Source organism: Stegostoma tigrinum, chromosome 26 (assembly GCF_030684315.1).
Source record: "Stegostoma tigrinum isolate sSteTig4 chromosome 26, sSteTig4.hap1, whole genome shotgun sequence".
Taxonomy (NCBI): domain Eukaryota; kingdom Metazoa; phylum Chordata; class Chondrichthyes; order Orectolobiformes; family Stegostomatidae; genus Stegostoma; species Stegostoma tigrinum.
Genome location: NC_081379.1, coordinates 44,573,312 through 44,595,589, shown reverse-complemented (window position 1 = coordinate 44,595,589; position 22,278 = coordinate 44,573,312). Strand labels below are relative to the sequence as shown.

At 41.8% G+C, this 22,278-nt stretch overlaps 1 protein-coding gene across 2 annotated transcripts in view; it reads left to right on the top strand.

Annotated features, from left to right (window-relative positions):
* The first annotated feature begins 5,837 nt into the window (after positions 1 to 5,837).
* The window catches only part of top3b (DNA topoisomerase III beta), a 72,673-nt gene continuing 56,232 nt past the window's right edge, over positions 5,838 to 22,278 (top strand). Inside the window, exons 1-5 of one of the 2 annotated variants that reach the window (XM_048556545.2) lie at positions 5,838 to 5,975; positions 13,862 to 13,993; positions 14,686 to 14,792; positions 15,353 to 15,427; positions 20,654 to 20,850. In XM_048556545.2, coding sequence (XP_048412502.1) covers positions 5,906 to 5,975; positions 13,862 to 13,993; positions 14,686 to 14,792; positions 15,353 to 15,427; positions 20,654 to 20,850 — 581 coding nt within the window. In that variant the 5' untranslated portion in view covers positions 5,838 to 5,905. Of the gene's footprint in view, positions 5,976 to 13,861; positions 13,994 to 14,685; positions 14,793 to 15,098; positions 15,255 to 15,352; positions 15,428 to 20,653; positions 20,851 to 22,278 lie in introns of those variants that run through there. The other variant, XM_048556546.2, reaches the window with a different exon arrangement.

Here is a 22,278-nt window from a genome sequence, read left to right as displayed (position 1 = left end):
TCTGTACAGACCAGTTGGGCCAAATGGCCTCTTAGGATTCTAAGATGACCAGACAGTACCATTAAGTATATTGTTCACTTGGAGAGTCAGTGCAAACATGGACAGAATGGCCTCTTTTTATGCTGCAATAATTTTATGATTCCGTGGTCAACATTGCTGATCTTAAGTTTGTCCATCTCTCAATCCCCAACACATTTTTGTGCTTGCTCAGATCTCAGTTTCCCCACATGTGCCATGCAGCATGAAACAGTAAATTCTTCACCCTGTAAGCAACTATATCAACTTGCAAGAAACAAATTAAATAAATAGTTGGCCTGTTTTCTGTTGGTGTTGAGTGAGCAAGCAGAATTAACTAGAACATGGAGAATCCCTTGCTCTTCTTTCAAATCCACCAACATAACACTGCCAGAAAAGACAGACATTCTATCAGTTTATTATCTCATCTGACGACTGTCACCTCCTACTGTGCAACATTCTGAGTGCGCTTTGGTCCTGGGATAAAATTTGAAGTCAACATCTTCTATCTCAGGCTCAAGTTCTCCCTAGATGAGCATACAAATGAATAATCTGATGAGCAATGTGCTTTCCCACTAGTGAAAAGCTTCTGAATCACTTTGCAAAAACATGTTAGTCAAGGGTGCCAAGACACTGAGATAAAAGGTGAAAATAAATAAAATGGAAACGTTTTGGAATCAATTTCCTGACAAATAAGCTAAATATCTAAGGAAACTCAGTGACTTATTGGTGTATCTGAAACAGTGCAAATGTTTATGCCCCCCCCCCGACCCCGCTTAACATTTTGATGTTGTCCCTTGAATTTATTCTTTTATTTCTTATTCTGTGTCCACAACACATCTTTGTGTCTGCCAAAGTGTCTACATCCCAATGGATTGCTTTTTTTTTGTTCATTAAGTGCTCCCACTTTACAGAAGAAACAGCTTTCTGGTAGGGAAATCTAAAGCAAAAATCATAGAGTTTGGTCATTCAGTAATTAAATCAAAAGGCATTTCTTCACACAAAAATGTGATCGAAAGGTAGAATTCTTTACCTGTAAAGGTTGCGGGTTAATTGAAATGTTTTAGACAAGAGGTAATTTTTTTTCAAAACATGTGAAATGAGGTAATGCATTTTTCAGGAAGAAAATGGACAGATAATATAACATAGATAATAAAATGTGAGGCTGGATGAACACAGCAGGCCCAGCAGCATCTCAGGAGCACAAAAGCTGACGTTTTACCCTTCATCAGAGAGGGGGATGGGGTGAGGGTTCTGGAATAAATAGGGAGAGGGGGGAGGCGGACCGAACATGGAGAGAAAAGAAGATAGGTGGAGAGGGGAGTATAGGTGGGGAGGTAGGGAGGGTATAGGCTAGTCCAGGGAAGACGGACAGGTCAAGGAGGTGGGATGCGGTTAGTAGGTAGGAGATGGAGGTGCGGCTTGGGGTGGGAGGAAGGGATGGGTGACCCATCCCTTCCCCCCACCCCAAGCCGCACCTCCATCTCCTACCTACTAACCGCATCCCACCTCCTTGACCTGTCCGTCTTCCCTGAACTGGCCTATACCCTCCCTACCTATCTTCTTTTCTCTCCATCTTCGGTCTGCCTCCCCCTCTCTCCCTATTTATTCCAGAACCCTCACCCCATCCCCCTCTCTGACGAAGGGTCTAGGCCCGAAACGTCAGCTTTTGTGCTCCTGAGATGCTGCTGGGCCTGCTGTGTTCATCCAGCCTCACATTTTATTATCTTGGATTCTCCAGCATCTGCAGTTTCCATTATCACAGATAATAATAACATAACGGGTACAATTCTAAAGGAGGTGCAAGTGCATAAGGAACTGGTGTATGTGGCAAGTGGAGAGAATGGTTAATAAAGCATACAATATCCTGGGCTTTATTAATAGGGGCATGGAGACAAGAATAAGGAGGTGATGCCAAATTTACCCAAGTAACTTGTCAAACCTCAGTTTTGCATACAGTTCTGGGTACCAGACTATGGTAAGGATATGAACAAATTGGGGAGACTGCAGAAGAGATTTACAGGAATGATTCCAGAGATGGAAAATTTCAGTTATGATAGATTGGAGAGAATGGAACTTTTCTGCTTAGAGAAAGAAAGCTAAAAACACATCTGACAGAAGTTTTCAAAAATCACAAGTGGACTGGATTGTGTAAATAAGCTGTTCCTACTTATTCAAGGATCAAGAATAAGAGGGCTCAGATTTAAAGTGATTTCCGAAGGAAACAAAAGACAAGGTGAAATAAAATTGCTAATGCATGGTTTAGGTGTGGAATGCGCTGGAGGCAGGTTCAATTGAGGCTTTTAAGGCAGCACTGGATGATTATTTAAACAGAAACAATGTGCTTGAGTATGTGGAGAAGGCAGGAAATGGCACCAAATCATGATGCTCATGTGGAGAAACGGTGAATACACAACTGGCTTTTACAACCATTCTTGTAATTCTTTTCTTGCAAACAGGAAAGTGAAGTTGAGACCACAAACAGATCAACCATCATACTGAGGTAATGGGAACTGCAGATGCTGGAGAATTCCAAGATAATAAAATGTGAGGCTGGATGAACACAGCAGGCCAAGCAGCATCTCAGGAGCACAAAAGCTGACGTTTCGGGCCTAGACCCTTCATCAGAAAGGGGGATGGGGAGAGGGAACTGGAATAAATAGGGAGAGAGGGGGAGGCGGACCGAAGATGGAGAGTAAAGAAGATAGGTGGAGAGAGTATAGGTGGGGAGGTACGGAGGGGATAGGTCAGTCCACGGAAGACGGACAGGTCAAGGAGGTGGGATGAGGTTAGTAGGTAGCTGGGGATGCGGCTTGGGGTGGGAGGAAGGGATGGGTGAGAGGAAGAACTGGTTAGGGAGGCAGAGACAGGTTGGACTGGTTTTGGGATGCAGTGGGTTTGGGGGGGGGGGGGGGGGAAGAGCTGGGCTGGTTGTGTGGTGCAGTGGGGGGAGGGGACGAACTGGGCTGGTTTAGGGATGCAGTAGGGGAAGGGGAGATTTTGAAACTGGTGAAGTCCACATTGATACCATATGGCTGCAGGGTTCCCAGGCGGAATATGAGTTGCTGTTCCTGCAACCTTCGGGTGGCATCATTGTGGCAGTGCAGGAGGCCCATGATGGACATGTCATCTAGAGAATGGGAGGGGGAGTGGAAATGGTTTGCGACTGGGAGATGCAGTTGTTTGTTGCGAACTGAGCGGAGGTGTTCTGCAAAGCAGTCCCCAAGCCTCCGTTTGGTTTCCCCAATGTAGAGGAAGCCGCACCGGGTACAGTGGATGCAGTATACCACATTAAGCAGAGGTTCACCTGCACATCTGCCAATGTGGAATGTCATCTTGGGGCCTGGGATAGGGGTGAGGGAGGAGGTGTGGGGACAAGTGTAGCATTTCCTGCGGTTGCAGGGGAAGGTGCCGGCTGTGGTGGGGTTGGAGGGCAGTGTGGAGCGAACAAGGGAGTCACGGAGAGTGTGGTCTCTCCGGAAAGCAGACAGGGGAGGGGATGGAAAAATGTCTTGGGTGGTGGGGTCGGATTGTAAATGGTGGAAGTGTCGGAGGATGATGCGTTGTATCCGGAGGTTGGTAGGGTGGTGTGTGAGAACGAGGAGGATCCTCTTAGGGCGGTTGTGGCGGGGGCGGGGTGTGAGGGATGTGTTGTGGGAAATACGGGAGACGCGGTCAAGGGCGTTCTCGATCACTGTGGGGGGAAAGTTGCGGTCCTTAAAGAACTTGGACATCTGGGATGTGCAGGAGTGGAATGTCTTATCGTGGGAGCAGATGCGGCGGAGGCGGAGGAATTGGGAATAGGGGATGGAAGTACGCTTGAATAGCCTACTCTTGTTCCTAAATTCTCTAGCTACTTCACATCCTTCTTGAAGTGTAGTGTCAAGACACTGGGAAGGACTTACTGCTCTTCTTTGAAGTGTTGGTCATACAACTGTGTGCTTTCATTCAAGGGGTCTCAGTTTGAGGTCTTATCCAAAAGATGGCATCTCACTATTACTAACAGAGACACTTGACATCTTGGTTTTCACTGAGGTGGCATAACTGAGGATCCATCCTGATTACAGTTCAAATGATGATTAAAAATACTGAAGCTGACCTTAAATGATATGGTATATGAACATTTGAAAGTGTTATCAGATCAAGCAGCAAAGAACTGTAGCCTTAATCTCAGACAGAAAAATTTTGAAAAATGGCGACATGGTGTCAGTCTCATGTGTGCCGATTGTTGAAAAATTCTGGTATTATGAGGAGTACTGTTTTCTTCCCCACCTCAGTATTCAGTAAGTTGATATGGTCGCAGCAATATAAGACAGAAGCCAATGACAACTTGTACATTTGCTCTGGCTTAGCATGTAGCACACTTGCCTTTGAGTTATGGAATTCTGTGTTACAAGTCACACGCTCGAGATTCAAACATATAACAGGTTGATACTTCCCTATTGCAATGAAGAACATTAGGCCATTTTTCAGCCAAGGCATTAAACTTCAGCAGTGGCTCAGTTAAACTCTCTTGGCCTCTAAATTTCAGTCCCACTCCAAGGTTTAAGCCTTGAGCACAAAGATGGTGCTGTGGTGCAATATGGAGGAAGTGCTGCACTGTTGAAGGTGCTAGCTCCTGGATGAGAAGTTAATTTGGTTTCCGATATGCTTGTTCAATTGGATATGAAAGATCCCACACACTATTTTGAAAAAGAAATGTGACAAGATATGCCTAAGACAGATTTGTTCTGTCCTGTTCCTCAGGAAGAGAGATGTTGTAAACACGGTACCATGGGGTCTGCTCCATGGAAAGAAGATTAAATAGCTTTGGATTTTTTAAACAAAAAACTAAACAAAAAAAGCAGGAGGGTTTGAACAAGGCTTACACAGATACAGGGCTTTAGTTTATACTTTCAGTTGTTGAAGCTGGGGTTTGGACTAAGATGCTAGATACAGTTCTCACTCTGTAGTTAAAGATGTTCAGTCAGTGTTCCTTCTCCTGGACTGGATAAGATCATAAGTGATGGAAATCTGTTTTGCTGAATTGACCTGTGCCAAGGGTGTGTTTATGGGATGCTGTTACATTGGAACAGTAGGAGTAGCTGTTAAATAATATATAATTTTGCTATGTATCTAGATAGAGTTATGGTTATGCCATTTTTTTTGTTTTTGTTTCTGTTTCTAAACTGTGGTGCCAGAATCAAGTGTGTTTTGCTTAAAGCATAGTAGTTTGACCAATTGAATCAGATATGCAATGCAGCTCCTTATACTTACCTCTATAAAGAGAAAAAGGTAGAATCTAAGCTGTCTCCTCGATATATATTAAGGAGATTCGGTCTGGCTCATAGAAGAAGGAAATTTGCACTGATGAGCTAGAGCCAATATGTAACCCTTCCTCTATCAAGACCACAAATAACAGATTATCTGCTCATGTTCACATTGTTAACCAAATTCATATGTGGGCAGAATAGGGCTGCTGCGATGTCAGAACAACCAAAGCAGATGCTTGGGCAAGATGCTCTAGTTCAGATCCATTATTTGTACAACATGGCTCTAAATTTAAAACAAAAATTGCAGTACACGGCTTTAAAATAAAAAAGTGACCCTTCCACAGAACAGCATCCGTAGTGCTCTGTTTCTGAAATAAGGTGTGTTGGGACGTCAATTTTTACCTATTATCAAATTAAGTTTGTAGAGGAGAAATTACATTTTTGTTGTTTGGAAGGTGCCCTGTCTCATGCGGTATGATCACAGCTTCCAGCGCTGATCTGCACTGAGCAAAGGGCCTCGCGGTTACCATGGGAATCGGCCGGAACCGGAAGTCTAGTCGAGAGCACAGGAAGGGGTCGTGCGTGGGTGTCATGGCGACGGCCTGAAGGAGGTGGTTGTATTGAGCGAGGTCGGCATCATGAAGACGGTGTTGATGGTCGCCGAGAAACCTTCTCTGGCTCAATCCATCGCCAAGATCCTGTCGCGGGGTAAGTGAGCCTCGATCAGCAGTAATCTGTACGAATGTGTGGGCTTGTTCCTACGAGCTCAGTTTTTCCACGGCAGATCCATTGAGGCACAGCTTTGGCATTGGTCCTACGGTTTCCCTTCGTTTCGAAACTAGCTGGATGTACCATGAGGCCACGTTAAAGCGCTTTGTAAAATTTGCCTTCTGTACTAGTACAGCCAGATTATTGGAAATTACAACCAGGGAACAACATTTGAGATGAGTGACTGGATCATCTATCTTTAATGAATGATTAAGTTTTGGTTCCGAGACTTGAGCAAATTCTTCTAACCTTTGCTAAATCGGGTTGTGTGCTATTTCATGAGGGATGACCTTATAGAGGTATATAAAATCTTGTGGATAAAGGTGAACGGCGGTTGCCTTTTCTCTAGGGTGCGGGATTTCAAGACTAGAAGGCACTTTAAGGTTAGAAGAGAAAGATTTAAAAAGAAAACAAGAGGCAATATTTTTGCAGAGTGTCTTATATATAGAATAAACTTCCAGAGAAAGTGGTGGATGCGAGTACAGTTACAACATTTAAATAAATGAAAGAAACGTACGTAGGGATACAGGCCTAGTGTAGGCAAGCGGGACTAGTTTAGATGAGGATTTATGGTCAGCATGGATTGGTTGGTTTGAAAGGTCTCCTATGCTGAATGCCCAATTGAGCAAGTAGATCAGCCTCAAGTTAACATTTCATCTGGCCAATGGCATCTCCCAATAATTCAGCACTCCCTCAGTTATGATAATGTGACAACCTAGATTATGTGCAGAATCAGGGTCTGAGTCCCTATTGTTCCAACTTGCAAGAAAAACTTACCGCTAAACTGAGTTGTCACTCACTATTATGATGCTCAGAATGCATACTCTTTCAGTAACTTTCTTGTTGAATATCACAATTACAGGTAGGGTCTAGATTAAAAATCAGTAAATGAATTAGCCAGACCTTTGTGCTGATCAGGAAGCATGGGCAGGTGTCAGTTGGAGATAGCAAGAACTGCAGATGCTGGAGCCAGAGTCAACATGGTGTGAAGCTGAAGAAATACAGCAGGTCAGGCAGCTTCAGAGGAATAGGAAAGGGCCCTTCTTCAGAATTGGGGAGGGGAAAGGGAGCCGGGAAATAAATAGAACAAGGAGGGGTGTGGCTGATTGAAGGTAGGTGGCATGGTGATAGGTGGATGCATGTAGGGGATGGTGGAGATTGGTCAGTGGGAAGGGTGGGGCAGATAGGTGGGAGAGAAGAAGGACAGGTTGTGTCAGGTCAAGGAGGTGAGAGGGAGGATGTGTGGGCCTGAGGCAGGGGTGGTGGCTGCAGATGTGGGGAAATAGGGATTGGCCAGTGGGAAGGGTGGGGCAGAAGATTGACAGGTTATGTCAGGTCATCGAGGCGTGTATGAGAAGGAGGTTTGGACATGGGATGGGGAGATTTTAAAACTGGTGAATTCAATGTTTAGGCCATTGGGCTGTAGGCTTCTGAGGTGTATTATGAGTTGTTGCTCCTCCAATTTGTGTGTGGCCTCATTATGACACTGGAGGAAGCCCAGGATGGACATGTCATCCCAGGCATATGATGGGGAGTTGAAATGCTTAGCGACTGGAAGGTGTTGTCGATTATCACGTACGGAGCGCAGGTGGCCCACGAAATGGTCAAGTCTGCGCTTGGTCTCACTGACGTAGAGGAGACCACGTTGGGAGCACTGGATATTGTAGGCCAGGTTGTAGGATGTACAGGTGAAACCCTAGCAGATATGGGAAATTTGCTTTGGGCCTGGAAGTGAGGGGAGAAGTGTAGGGGCAGGTGTAGCACTTCCTGCAGTTGCAGGGAAAGGTGCCGGGTGTGGTGGGGTTAGTGGGGAGCGTGGAGCAGACAAGGGATTTGCAGAATGAGTTGTCTGTATGAAAGACGGAGAGGGAAATATCTCTTTGGTTGTGGGGTCAAATTGCAGATGGGGTTGTGGTGGAGGTTGATGTGTTGGATACAAAGGTTAGTGGGGTGATATGTGAGGACCAGGAGTCTGTGTCTTTATTTTTGTTGGGGGGTGGTGGTTAGAGGCCAATACAAGCTATGTGGTTGAGGGCATTTTGATCATTAGATTGGGCAAATTGCAGTCCTTAAAATAGGAGGACATCTGGGATGTATGGGAGTGGAACGCTCCATCTTGGGAGCAGATGTGGCGAAGGTGGAGGAATTGGGAGTATGGGATTGCATTCTTGTAGGAAGGTGAGTGAGTGGAGGTGTAGTCCAGTAGCCATAGGAGTCGGTGGGTTTGAAATAAATGTCGGTGTTGAGGTGGTTATCAGAGATGGAGATGGAGAAGTCCAGGAAGGGGAGGGAAGTATCGGACATGGTCCAGGTGAATTTGAGGCTGGGATGAAAGGTATTAGTAAAGTTGATGAACTGTCCTAGCTCCTCGTGGGAGCATGTTAGCACTGATACAGTCATCAGTGTAACAGAGGAAGAGTGTGGGATGGTGCCTGTGTAATAGCGGAAAAGGGACTGTTCCACGTTTCCTACGAAGAGACAGATGTAGCTCGGACCCATATGGGTGCCCATAGCCACCCCCTTAGTTTCTAGGAAGTGGGAGGAATTAAAGGAGTTGTTGTTCAGGGTAAGGAAAAGTTCTGTTAAGTGGATGAGGGTGTTGGTAGTGGGAGACTGGCTCGGTCTGTGAGAGAAGAAGAAGTGAAGGGCATTTCGGCCATCTGCATGGCGCCTAAAAGTGTCAGAAATTGGATGTCCATAGTGAAGATGACATTTTGGGGTCCAGGGAATTGGAAGTCTCAGGTGAGGTGGAGGGCATAGGTGGTATCATGAATGTAGGTGGGGAGTTCCTGGACATGGGTTTGGTGGGGGGGACACCATGGATGTCCAATCCCTGTACTCTTGAATAAAGGCAGATGCTGAGCCATACAGGGGAAGTTATCAAAGATAGTTTTTAGCAGGAAGAAAGTTGAGGTGTAAAGTCCAGGCTAATGTACTAGGGACGTGAGTTTGAATCCCGTCATGGCAGTTAATTAAATTTAAATTTGATAAAAAATATCTGGAATTAAAACTAGCCTATTGTCATCCTCGTAACCACTGTTGATTATTGCAAAACCCATATGACTCACTATTGAATGTCATGGAAATAAATCTTCTGTCTGGCCTACGTGCGACTCCAGACCCGTGGCAATGTGGTGACCGCTGGGCAATAAAGGATGAGCAATAAATGCCAGTCTAGGCAACAATATGTCTACATTCTGTGAATAAATTTTAAAAAGTGACACTAGTTGAGGAACAGGAAACCAGTGGTTGAACTTTGGAAGTGTTATCTTGGAGCTCTTGAAAGGAACTGAATCTGAACTATATGTGACAAGTGTGGATGCAGGTTTCAACTTTGGTGATACTGAGGTTGAACTGAAGGTACTAGATATTTTGGAGTTGGAAGCATACAGTAATGGGCTATAGGATTTAAAGATCTGGTACTGGATTAAAAGATTGTGTGAAAAATCAACAATCTGAATCAGCCAAATGGCTGTATTCTCTAAATCTCCCCTGAGAGAACACTTGATGATGTACAAAGTTTTTTTTTAATCAACTCAATTGTCAGGCATTAACTGGATTGTCATTTTAAACTGCTAAACAGTAAGACTGTTTTAAAGGCTTTAAAAGATAAACATAAGAGTTTTGAATAAAATGTGTGGAAAATCAGCTAAATACAAAGTTAAACAATTATTAACAATTCTCAATCAAGTAACTAAAAATGGAGAAATGACAAACTTTGAAACATAATAGAGGGCATTAGGACAATGTGATTAATCAGCGTGGTTGGATGAGTATAAGCAGCTTCACTTGGAAGAAAATTAGTTGTTAAAATTTCTTACTTTCTATGAACTTGCTAAATGAAAAGCTGTTAAGTGTGCACGAGTGAGATAATATGAGACTAGATTTAAGGCTGTTGTGGTTGCAGATTTAGGGCATTCACCGTAATTGCAAATGACAGGTGTTTATTTATTTTTGTTTCCTGTCAAATCATAGTTTACAGCTAGTCCCACTTCCACAACCCTTTTCCGGTATCCCTTCACTTTGTCTTATCTTTATGTGCTTATCCACATTGAAACTGCCTCCACCACCATCTCAGACTGTCATTGCAGACCTTAACTACCGGTTGCATTAAAAAAAGTGTCTCCAAATCACAAACAAAAAGAGGTTGCTGGAAAAGCTCAGCAGGTCTGGAAGCATCTGTGAAGTAAACTTAAATTCACATTTTCAGTCCGGTGACTGTTAATCAGAACTGTTTATATATATCATTTTTGGTTCCTTTAACAATTGTCTTCAATCCACTTCCTTTCATTCTTGACCCCTCCACTGAAGTGAACAGTTTTTCTCTATCTTTTCATGATTGTGAACACCTCTATTAAATCTGCTGTAACCCTTCTATTCCTGAAGGAGAACAAGCTCCATTTCTTCAAAAGGATAATACTGCTGATTCCAGAAGTCTGAAATGAGAACAAGAAGTACAGGAAAGCCAACGGGTCATGCAGCATCTTGAGAGCAAAACAAAGTTAAAGTTTCAGATCAGTAACTTTTCATCAGAACTGAACAGAAGTAGAAGTGTAAGAACATTTTAGCCAGTGGAAGGGGAGAAGAAGCAGTTTGCATAAATCTTAGCTTCTCCAATCTATTCTCATGACTGGTTCCAGAGATAAGAATTTCATTCATCTAAATCTTTTCTGCCACTCTGGATGTGAGTTTGCTCGCTGAGCTGGAAGGTTCGTTTTCAGACATTTCGACACCATTCTAGGTAACATCATCAGTGAGCCTCCGACGAAGCGCTGGTGTTATGTCCCGCTTTCTATTTATCTGTTTAGGTTTCCTTAGGTTGGTGATGTCATTTCTTGTTCTTTTTCTCAGGGGATGGTAGATTGGCTCCAAGTCAATGTGTTTGTTGATGGAATTCCGTTTGGAATGCCATGCTTCTAGGAATTCTCGTGCATGTCTCTGTTTGGCTTGTCCTAGGATGGATGTGTTGTCCCAATCAAAGTGGTGTCCTTCCTCATCTGTATGTAAGGATACGAGTGATAGTGGGTCATGTCGTTTTGTGGCTAGTTGATGTTCATATATCCTGGTAGCTAGCTTTCTGCCAGTTTGTCCAATGTAGTGTTTTGTGGTGTTTAGCACCAGTGCTTCGTCGGAGGCTCACTGATGATGTTACCTAGAATGGTGATGAAACGTCTGAAAACGAACCTTCCAGTTCAGCGAGCAAACTCACATCCAGAACCTCAACCTGAGCTACAAATCTTCTCAAAACTCGCTTTTCTGCCACTATTAAGTCTTCACACACTTTCTAAAGTATCTTGCCCAGATTGGACACAAATGCCAGTTGAGGCCAAAAAAAAATCATTTAAAAGTTAATCAGAGCTCCCTTCTTTACTTTTTGACAAACCCAGGATCCTGTTAAGTATTTGACAATTTGCGCACATATACTGTTATGTCTTTGTGTTCTTTAGTCTATTGTAATTTTCCTGAGTCTAAATGTCTCACTTAACACTTCTCTGCATTAAGCTTCATCTACAATGCTTCGGCCCATCCACCTATGTCTTTTTGAAGTTTAGATTGGACAATTATGGCCAGTCAGTCTGCAAACTCGTCCCTTACTACACTCAGCGCCTTAACAGGTAAACTCTAAAACTAAAGACCTAGAAGCAGAATCAAGCCATTCAGCCAACTGGATCTGTACCACTATTCAATGAGATAATCCTTAACTTCACTTTCCTATCTTATCCCCATGACCTTACTGATTAAAAACCTGGCAATCTCAGAAGTTCACCCAGACTTTTTAATAAATCCTGTCAATCATTTTATCCTATCCATTTATCAAAGTTACCTCCTCGTTCCCTATTGCTTTTGCTATTCCTTGTTAAAAGTAGATTAACTTAGGTTTCTGAATTGCTAATCCAGGGATATTATGCCACTACTTCACTGGCAGCAGTATAGTGATAAATAAAATGTGCTTTTTAAAGCCTTGACAACACTTATGATTAAATCTCAGATCTGGCATAAGCATGATAGGCCAAATGGACTCATTGTAACATGTTATGAGTATGCATAGAAATCACCCTGATAATAGAAAATCCTTACCTTGAGGAAAGGGATGATTACCCTCATAGTATACCCTCTGTAGATTCCATAGAATTCTGTGGATTTGCAAAAGGTTCTACTGAAAATGCTGTTTGTTCTTCACCTTTTTATGAAAGGAAAATTGCCTGTATACTAAATTTGTAAATGGCTCATTTCCCATTTGCGTAAGTATATTTTAGTTACTATGAACACTATTTAGATCATCAATGTCTCTTGAGTAATTTCAGTTGTAATTCATAATAGTTGTTGGATGCTCTTTAAGGTAGCTAAGGCATCTATGCTTCCTCAAGTGACAAGATGGTTATGGTGATTTACACCTGTTCAGTGGATTGCAAATGAAAAATTTTGTCCTATGAAATATTGGATTAAGTTTTCAGCTCCTATTCCTTTCTGAAAATTGAAAAGAAGGGAAAAGAATGCTTTGCTATGTGGAAACTACAGGAATCTTTATTGATGCAGTGCCTCTTTAGGATTGGACCAGGTGGAGGGATACAAGGGATAGGACATAAAATCTCATGGATATTATTGGTGTTTCCATAAGTACTTCAAGGCTTCTTGGATAGAAGGACAGCACTATTCAACATGTCCAATGTAAGGTTTCTAATGACTAGCTGAACCACAGATATCAATAGTTTTCAGACTTAGTACCCACTTTGTGGTCAGTTAGTGTATTCCAGACCAGTTATGAGGACACTACAATTTGCTCAAGTTAGAAAGTGGAATTTGTGGTTTGTGACTGAACTATGTTATTTATGCAAGACCTTAATCCCCTGTGCTCTTCTGTTGCACAACATTTAATTTGCATGGTGATGAATTCCAAAATCTGTCAGTTTCAGATCAGTGTAATTTTAGTTTTGGAAGTCAGTATTATTGTTGTAACCGGCTGTTTCTAAAATAAGCAGGAAGAGAAAGGTTAATTGTCTTTTACATGGTGCCTTTTGTCATCAAAAAGACTCAAAGCTGACATTGTAAATTACTTTTGGAATGTGGTAACCAGTTTGTAGACAGATATAGGGACCATTCTGTGCTAATAACAATGCACAAACTAATGTGCAGTGATGAACCGGTTCAGCTGTATCTACTGAGCGAGAAGTGATGACCAGAACATTGAGAAATTGGTTTGCTATCCTTTAAATACAGCCATGGGATATTTAACCCCATTTAGTGTAAGAGACAAGTATATGTACATCACTTGCAGTTATTGGTCTGAGACTGGTTGAAGTAACTCAGGCATCAGCTACACCTCGGGCAAGCCACTTAATTCCTTCCCGGCTATTAGGACTCTTGTGACCCAGTGGTAACCATCTGAGCCAGGTGGCCTGCGCTCAAACCCCACCTGCTCCAGAAGTGTGTAATAACATCCCTGGAGAGGTTGATTGGAAAGTATCCTTCCTGCCTATGAGGAGGGGCCGTGGTGCAGTAGTTGTGGACCTGTATCTGGCTTCAAGTCCCACCTGCTCCAGAGGTGTAACATAGCACATCTGAACAGTTTGATTAAAAATATCCTTCTTTGCTAAGACTCTTGCCTCCTATCCAAGTGAGGGAAATCTATAAGCAGTCCTATTCTTCATCTTTTGGATTGGGTTTTACAGTGAAACTGTCCTTTTAAAAAGTATTGAATGATTGGGTTTAAAAATAGAATTTGTAAAGCTGACAGGCAGTCAGTGTGTGACGTCTGTATTTGGCCTCAGCAGTGTTCATGAAACTAGCTGCTCTTTGAACTTTGTTTTCATTTGCCTTTAATTCAGGTAACTTCAACTCCCGGAAAGGGTTAAATGGTGTTTGTTCAGTACATGAGTACACTGGGATTTTCCTGGGTCAGAATGTTCGATTCAAGGTGACATCTGTCTGTGGCCATGTGATGACCTTGGATTTCATAGGTAATATGGATCTTGTTGTGGTGTTGTATTTGGTGGGTGGGAAATAGAAGACAATGAAAACTTGTTTAATGTGTTGGAATTTTGAGTACTACAGTACAATAAGTAATGAGCTTAATGAGAATATTCCACACATGAATATTCCTCAATCTGCTTTGTTTCAAAATTGTGCATTTTGAGAACATGATTGTTACATTTTATGAAACCTTGTTCGGTGAAGTTTTAGTGCTTTAATTGATCATAGCTGTGCAGGAGGAAACTAACTTTCACCTCTTGTATTGGGTGACTATCAAGATTAAGGTTGGCTGTGTTCTGAGAACTTTTGTTGCTCTACTCAAACAGTCCTTTTCTCCTATGAATTGTGGTGCAAAGATACTTTTGCTTCAACATGACTTATTCTCAGCTGTTGACTAGTAGTCCCAGTGTAATCTGTCCTTAATCACACCACTCGCTGTTGCCAGCCGATGGTACAGTATGAATTCCTTCATAGCTCCACCTTGGTCCAGATCCATATTGAATGTTTTATCACTTATTAAAGCAGAAAGCTGTTAGATTGGGTTCTGGAACAGGACTTGGATAACATGGATGGCCTTTCTTGTTTTATTGCCATCCTTGTGTTCAGTGATGTTAGCATCGCTCGACATTAATTGTTATGGGTGAAGCAATCCAGGCTATGTCTTCACTTTTATTTTCAGGTAAATATAACAACTGGGATAAAGTTGATCCAGCAGAGCTTTTCAGCAAAGCTCCAACAGAAAAGAAAGAAGCTAACCCCAAACTCAACATGGTGAAGTTCTTACAGGTATGAAAATTGCGGCCCTTAGACAAAATGGTCGTGTTCTTAGTGGCATTGTAAATTCCACATTCAAATTTAATTGATTAAGTATGGGAAAGTAGTACACTGGAGTGTGCTTAACTGTGATTAATTTTTAACAAGTTCTGATTACCTACTATGAAACTACATGCAAGTTTGTTCACTGACTGATGTATGAAGTTGCTGCTTATTCAGCATGATAGGGTCACTCATTGTACTAGTTAGCTGTTACTATTTTACGGAGCTGAGAGTTTTGGCAAGGTTCAGCTAAGTAATGATAATCATGTGTCCAAGAATATGCATTGCACGTAAAAGCTAAGTGCACCTGGTTTGGCGGTATCTATGGATAGAAAAACAGAATTTAAGTTTCAAGTCCAGTATGATTAATAACTTTCAATTTTGCTGAGTTTCACTGGCAGTTTTGAGGTTTTTTTCCGATTTCAACAACCTGTATGATTTTGCTTTAATTCAATATTAATCAAAAATTTCTGCATTAATTTTTGTAATACTTAATGACATTTGTTTTCAAATCTGTCTGTTTTGAGCAGGTAGAAGGGCGAGGCATTGACTACATTGTGTTGTGGCTGGATTGTGACAAGGAAGGTGAAAACATCTGCTTTGAGGTAAGGTCTTCTTTGTTCTGGGACTGTATATAATCAATTTCAATTTGACTGCACCCAAAACAGAAGCTTTTAATTGGGACCCCAAGGTGAGGATTGGACAAGGATGGAAAATTACAACTGTTACTTATTGCAGGATAAATCTTGTCCCGTAGAATAGTTTAGGGGTAGGTGTTCAATAGACAATAGGTGCAGGAGTAGGCCATTCGGCCCTTCAAGCCAGCACCACCATTCATTATGATCATGGCTGATCATCCACCATCAGTATCCTGTTTCTGCCTTATCCCCATAACCCTTGATAGTCAGCAATTGGGCAGTTTAAGAAAAAGAGCAAACTCTTGAGGAAAGCCTGTTTGTGACATTCTTTATTAACTTTCAGAACCTTCAATGGCCTTGCCCCTGCATAATTCAGTAATGTCCTCCAACCCTGAAAATTCCTCTAATTTTGCCTCCTGTGCATTCCAAATTATAATTGCACCACTACTCATAGTTATGCCACCATTTGCCTCGGCCCCAGGTTCCCTATACTCTAGCTCTGCCTTCCTTCATGAAGATACTTCTTGAAACATACCTTTTTAAACAAAGCTAATGTTACATATATCCTTATAAGTTTTTGTGTCATATTTGTTTAATATTGCTCTCTGAAGCACTTGGGATGTATTATTACATTTAAGGTGTCATATTAATGCAAATTATTGTTAGTTGTGCTGTGAAATGCTTCCATTATTTATGTCTGTTCTAAAGCTGAAATGGGTCCACACCAATACACAATTTAGGGCAGTTACTATTTTGATTTGATTGTGCAAATTCATATTAAAATTTTGAAAACCAATTATGGCCTTGATTTTAGTAAAAGTATATGCTGAGAACTTATATGGTTTTGACTTTGCTTATAGCTTGTAATTTATGGTGCAGGAACACAGCATTATTTCATAGACTTTAAATAATTAAACTTTGAATGTCAATGTCAATAATGTCAATGTCTTTAACAATGCTGATCAGAACCAGAAAAGTTGCACTACACCAATTCTTATGTAGGGTCGCAAGACTCAAAATGTTAATTCTGTTTTCTCTCCATCGTTGCTGCCAGACCTGCTGAGTTGCTCCATCAATTTGTTATTACTTGTTCTGTCTATACTTGCTTACTGTCAAGATAGTTGTATAAAGTGCTTGTTGTTGTAGCTTGGCACTAGAAACTTGCCATATTTATCTTGGGTTCACAAACACACCTGTAGAGTCTGATTCTTTCTCTTTGCCATTATTATTCAAATGTGATAGTTGTGCCTGAAAACCTGGAATGTTTAGTTGGAAACCTCTGAACACACACTGGCTGTGATTAATGTTAAAGAAATGGTGCCAATTGCCATTGTTGTATGACAATGAGTAGATGCTGGTGTAGGTTGACATTTGGGCCAATTGTGGCAATGACTGGCAGAAAATATGTGGTAAATACAGGCACATTAAGCATGATTCCTCTTGTGAGTGTAAGCTTGCAGCATGGGGCCTTTTTCAGCAATGATCTTTCTAGCATGGAAGTCATGGAGATTCCTCAGAACCTCCAGATACTGTGTGTAATACAGCACCATAGGAAAGGAGTAGGCCAATCAACCTGTCAAGCTGTCCTGCCATCAGTATGATCATGGCTGATCAAACACTTCAGTGCCTTTTACTCACCCTGTCCCCATAACCTGGTTTGCCTTTAATAATCAAAAAGCTAACAATCTCTACCTTAAACATAGTCAAAGATTAAGCTTCTGCAACCGTTTAGGATAGAGAATTCCAAAGGTTCACAGCCCTGTGAATAAAAACACTCATGGATTTTTAAACAGAGTGGCATTCCTCTTACTTTTATCATATGCCCCATGGTTTTAGAATCCCCAGCTAAATGAAACATCTTACATCATCTACCTCATCTCTTTTAAGTATATTGTAGGTTTCAATGAGTTCACCCCTCATTCTTCAAAACTCCAGAGAATACAGCCCAGTTCACCCAATCACTCTTCTTAAGATAGTCTGGCCACCCTGGAAACAAGTTTGGTGAGCCTTTGTTGCACTCCCTCTGTGGCAGTAACCTCTTTCGTGAGATAAAGAGACTAAAACTGCACACGGTGCAGTCTAACCAAGCTTCTATTCAATTGAAGCAAGACTTCAAGACTGTTCTCAAACTCTCTTTCAATAAAGACTAACATTCCAGTAGCCAGCCTTATAACTTGCTGCACCTACAGTGAAAAGTGTTGTTTTGTGTGCTGCATGGGCAGATCATGCCATACAAAATGCACCAAGGTAGTAGAACAGAATGCAGAATACAGTATCACAAGCACAGAGAAGGCGCAGAGAGAGAGAGATCAATATTAATATTTGAGAGGGCCTTTCAAAAGTCTCATAACAGTAGGAAGAAGCTGTCCTCGAATGTATTCATACGTATATTCAAACTTTTATTGTCTGCCTGCAGAAGAGGGTGGAAGAGAGTATAACTGGAGTTCGAGGGGTCTTTAATTCTGTTGGTTGCTTTACCAAGGCAGCCAGGAGTATGGCTGGAGTCAATGGATGGGAGGCTGGCTTGCATGATTGACTGGGCTGTGTTCACGACTGTCTTGTTTCTTACGGAAGAGCAGTTGCCATACCATGCTGTGATGCAACCAGATAGGACACTGTGCTGCTGGGCCTGCTGTGTTCGTCCAGCCTCACATTTCATTATCTTGGATTCTCCAGCATCTGCAGTTCCCATTATCACTTTCTAAGGTGCCTGTATAAAAAATGGTATGAGTCATTATGGACATGCAAATTTCCTTAGCCTCTTGAGGAAGTAGACATGTTGTGTTGACATGAGGGGACCAGGCCAGATTGTTGGTGATTATCACTTCCAGGAACATGATGCTCTCGAGCTCTGCACCATTGTTGCAGAGAGGGGTGTGCCCTCCACTGCACCTCCTGAAGTCAATGACCAGCTCCTTTGTTTTTCTGACATTGTTGGAGAGATTGGTGTCTTTATACCATGCCACTAAGCACTTAGCCTCTTTCCTGTACTCTGTCTCTTCATTGTTTGAGATACGACCTACAAAGTGGTGTTGACATCAAGCTTGTAAATGTAGTTGGGGTGGAATTTTCCCACACAGTTGTGAGTGTATAAAGAGAATAGTGGGGTGCTGAATACGCAGTCCGGTGGAGCACCTGTATTGAGGATTACCATGGAGGAGGTGTTGTCACCTATCCCTACTGATTGTGGCCTGTTGGTCAAGGATTCGAGAATCCAGGGAGCAGAGACCTAGGTCCAGGAGGTTAGAGATGAATCTGTTTGGAATTATGGTGTTGAAGTTGGAACTGGAGTCAATAAATAGGAGCTTGACGTAGGTATCCTTGTTATTCTGATGTTCCAGGGATGAGTGTAAGGCCCAGGAGATGATGTCTGCAATGAACCTGTTGCAAGGGTAGGCGAATTGCAAAGAATCAAGGCAATCTGATAGGCTGGAGTTGATGTGAGCTGTGATTAACTGCATGAAACCCAGTCTTCAATCACAAGAGCGCCAAAGTCTCTTAGTGCGTTTATGCTTGCCAACCTTTTACAATTTAAGAAATACTCTGCACATCTGTTCCTTCTATCAAAGTGGATTTTTTCAGATTATATTCCATCAATCCTATCCTTGACCATTCATTAAACCTGTACAAGCCATCCTGAACAACTGGGTCCCAAATACTGATCCTTAAGATATCCCAGTAATCACAGTCTACCAAAGCTGTGGATGATCTATTTATTCCTATTCTCTGTTTTCTATCTGTTACCTAATCATTAATGTATGCCAGTACATCACCACCAATCCCAACTACTTTAACCTTTCTGACCAGGCTCCTGTGGGAGACTTTATCTGAAAATCTTTTGAAAAATTGTTCTGAAAATCTAGTTATGTTCATCAGCCCTCTTTTATCAATTTTATTAGTAACATCTTCAAAAAAGTGCCAAGCTCATCCAACCCAATTTCCCATTCACCAAGCCATACTGATTATGCCCCATCAGAAGATTATTGTCCAAGTGTCTCTTTTATCACATTTTTTGTAATAGACTCTAGAATTCTCCCTACTGCTAATGTAAGAATAACTGGCTTGTAGTTCCCTCTTGCTCCCTGCTTAAACAGTGGGATAGAATACAACTGTTCAATCCACAGAAATAATCCCAAAACTTGCCCTCCATAGCTGTGGTGCTCAATTAGTTTAATAATCCAATGCAGTTTGAAGTAACTCATAACAGTGCCCATGCTATATTCTTCTCTTATCTCCTGACTAATACCATGTCCCACACTGCTAGTACTATTTTGTAGCCTGTAGAAAGCTCCAACCAATTTCTGCTGCCTCTTGCTGTTTCTTAGTTCCACCCAAACAGATTCCATGCATTGTTTTTCTGATCTGAGATCCTCTCTTACTGATGTATTAATCCTATCCCTTATTACAAGCATAACTACACTTCCTCCTTTTACTTCTTGAGTGTTCTTCTGAAATGTTGATTAACCCTGAATGTTCAATCCCAATCCCGGTCATTATGTGGCCAGATTGATATCATGACAATTAGATCATATCTATATATCTCTGCAATGTAAAAGAAAAAGAATCTCAGAATTACCTTACAAGCCTAGTAGGTCATCTTGTCTTTAAGTCCCCTGCTTTTAGGTGTTATCATCTAGTTTGGTTTGGCAGGAATGCCTCAGACCAAATGGAATTTGGAACAGGTGAGTGATTATGTTAATTAAAGGATCATTGGATGGGAATTTATGTATATGGGGAATAGATAGCCAGTGTATTGGTGATATGTAAATTGAATCAAAGCTCTGACCAGAAAAGTATCTGTCTGAAATCTGTCCAAACAACCTTCTAACCACTGTTTGATAAAAATAACCTCCTGTAAACTTCACAGAGCTGATTCAAAAGTATACCAACAGACTTCGCACACTGTGAAAGATTTCAGAAGTTAAATGTAATTTAACACTTTTTTTCCCTGTAATCTGCATTAGAATCACAGGCCAAAGTTGCATGAATCATTCAGTTTCCAAAGTAGAACATGTGAACAGAATCAATTCAAGTGTTATTCTCATCTTCAGGGAGTGACCATCTGTCCCTCAATTCCTAACACCTGTAAGACCAACATGCTACCGCTAAATCCTTAATTAGATTCATTTTCCTGCAACAGGTGAACTTTACTATCAGAATACAGTATTGTTCTGTGTTTATGTACTCATTCAGGTAATTGATGCTATTCAACCTGCTATGAACATTGCTCGTGGGAATGAGAGGATGATTTATCGTGCAAAGTTCAGTGCTATAACAGATACTGACATTAACAATGCCATGAACCAATTGGGTGAGCCGAATCGGAACGAGGCATTATCAGTGGATGCGCGACAAGAGCTGGACCTGCGAGTAGGATGTGCTTTCACGAGGTATGGCAAGTATATGTACATACATTGACTATAAACAGAGAGCGAATTTCAGGATTTTGACCCAGTAAAAGTGAAGGAACAGCAATACGTTTCCAATTCAAAATGATGACTGGCTTGGTGGAAAACTGCAGGTGGTGGATTTCCCAGGTATCTGCTGCCCTTGTCGTATAGATGGAAGTGGCCATGGGTTTGGATCTTTGCCAGATTTCTACAGTGCATCTTGTAGATAGTATACACTACTGCTACTGAGCATCAGTGGTAGAGGGAATGGATGCTTGTGGATATAGCACTAATCAAGTGGGGTACTTTATCCTGCATTGTGCCAAACTCTTGAGTGTTGTTGGAGCTGCAGTCATCCAGGCAAATATGGAATACTCCATCACATTCCTTGATAGGCTTTGGGGAGTCGGGTGATGAGTTACTCGTTGCAGTATTCCTAGCCTCTGACCTGCTCTCAGCCACTGTATTTGTATGGTGATTCCGGTTGAGTTTCGGGTCAATGATAACCCACAGCATGTTAATAGTGGAGGAAATTTAGTGATGGCAAGGCCGTTGAATGTCAAGAGTTGGTAGTCAGATAGTCACTTAATGGAACTGTCATTAGCACTTCACAAATGCCAGGCAATGTTACTTGCCACTTTTCAGCCCAAGCTTGGATATTATCCAGTTTTTCTTACATTTGAACATGGATTGCTTCTGTATTTGAGGAGTTACAAATAGTGTTGAATATTGTGCAATCTTTGGTGAATATGCCCATTCTAACCTTATGATGGAGAAAAGGTAATTGATGAAGCAGCTGAAGATGTTTGGGCGTAGGACACTACACTGAGGAACTCCTGCAGAGATGTCCTGGAGCTGAGGTGATTGACCTGTCACAACCACAACCATCTTCCTATGGGCCAGGTATTTCTCCAACCAGTGGAGGGCTTTTCCTTGAGTTCCATTGATTCCAGTTTTGTTAGTGCTGCTTGATGCCACAGAGGTCAAATATGGCCTTGATGTCAAGGACTGTTACTCTCCGCTCATGTCTGGAATTCAGATTTTTTTGTCCGTATTTGAAGTGAGGCTGTAAAGATGTCAAAAACTCATTGTCCCTGGCTCTGGGCGCCAGTGAGCAGAATGTTGCTGAGCAAGTGCTGCTTGATATCACTGTTCATGACTCCTTCCATCACTTTATTGATGATCTAGAGTAGATTGATGGAGTGGTAGTTGGGTGGGTTGGATTTGGCCTGCTTTATATCTCAGACATATCTGGACAATTTTCCACATTGACAGGTATTTACCAGTGTCCTGGCTGTACTGGATGAGCTTGGTTTGGTGTGCTGCAAGTTTTGGAACACAGTCTTCAGTACTGTTACCGCAATGTCATCATAACCTTTTGTAGTCTCTCCAATTGTTTCTTGATATCACATGGAGTAAGTCGAATTG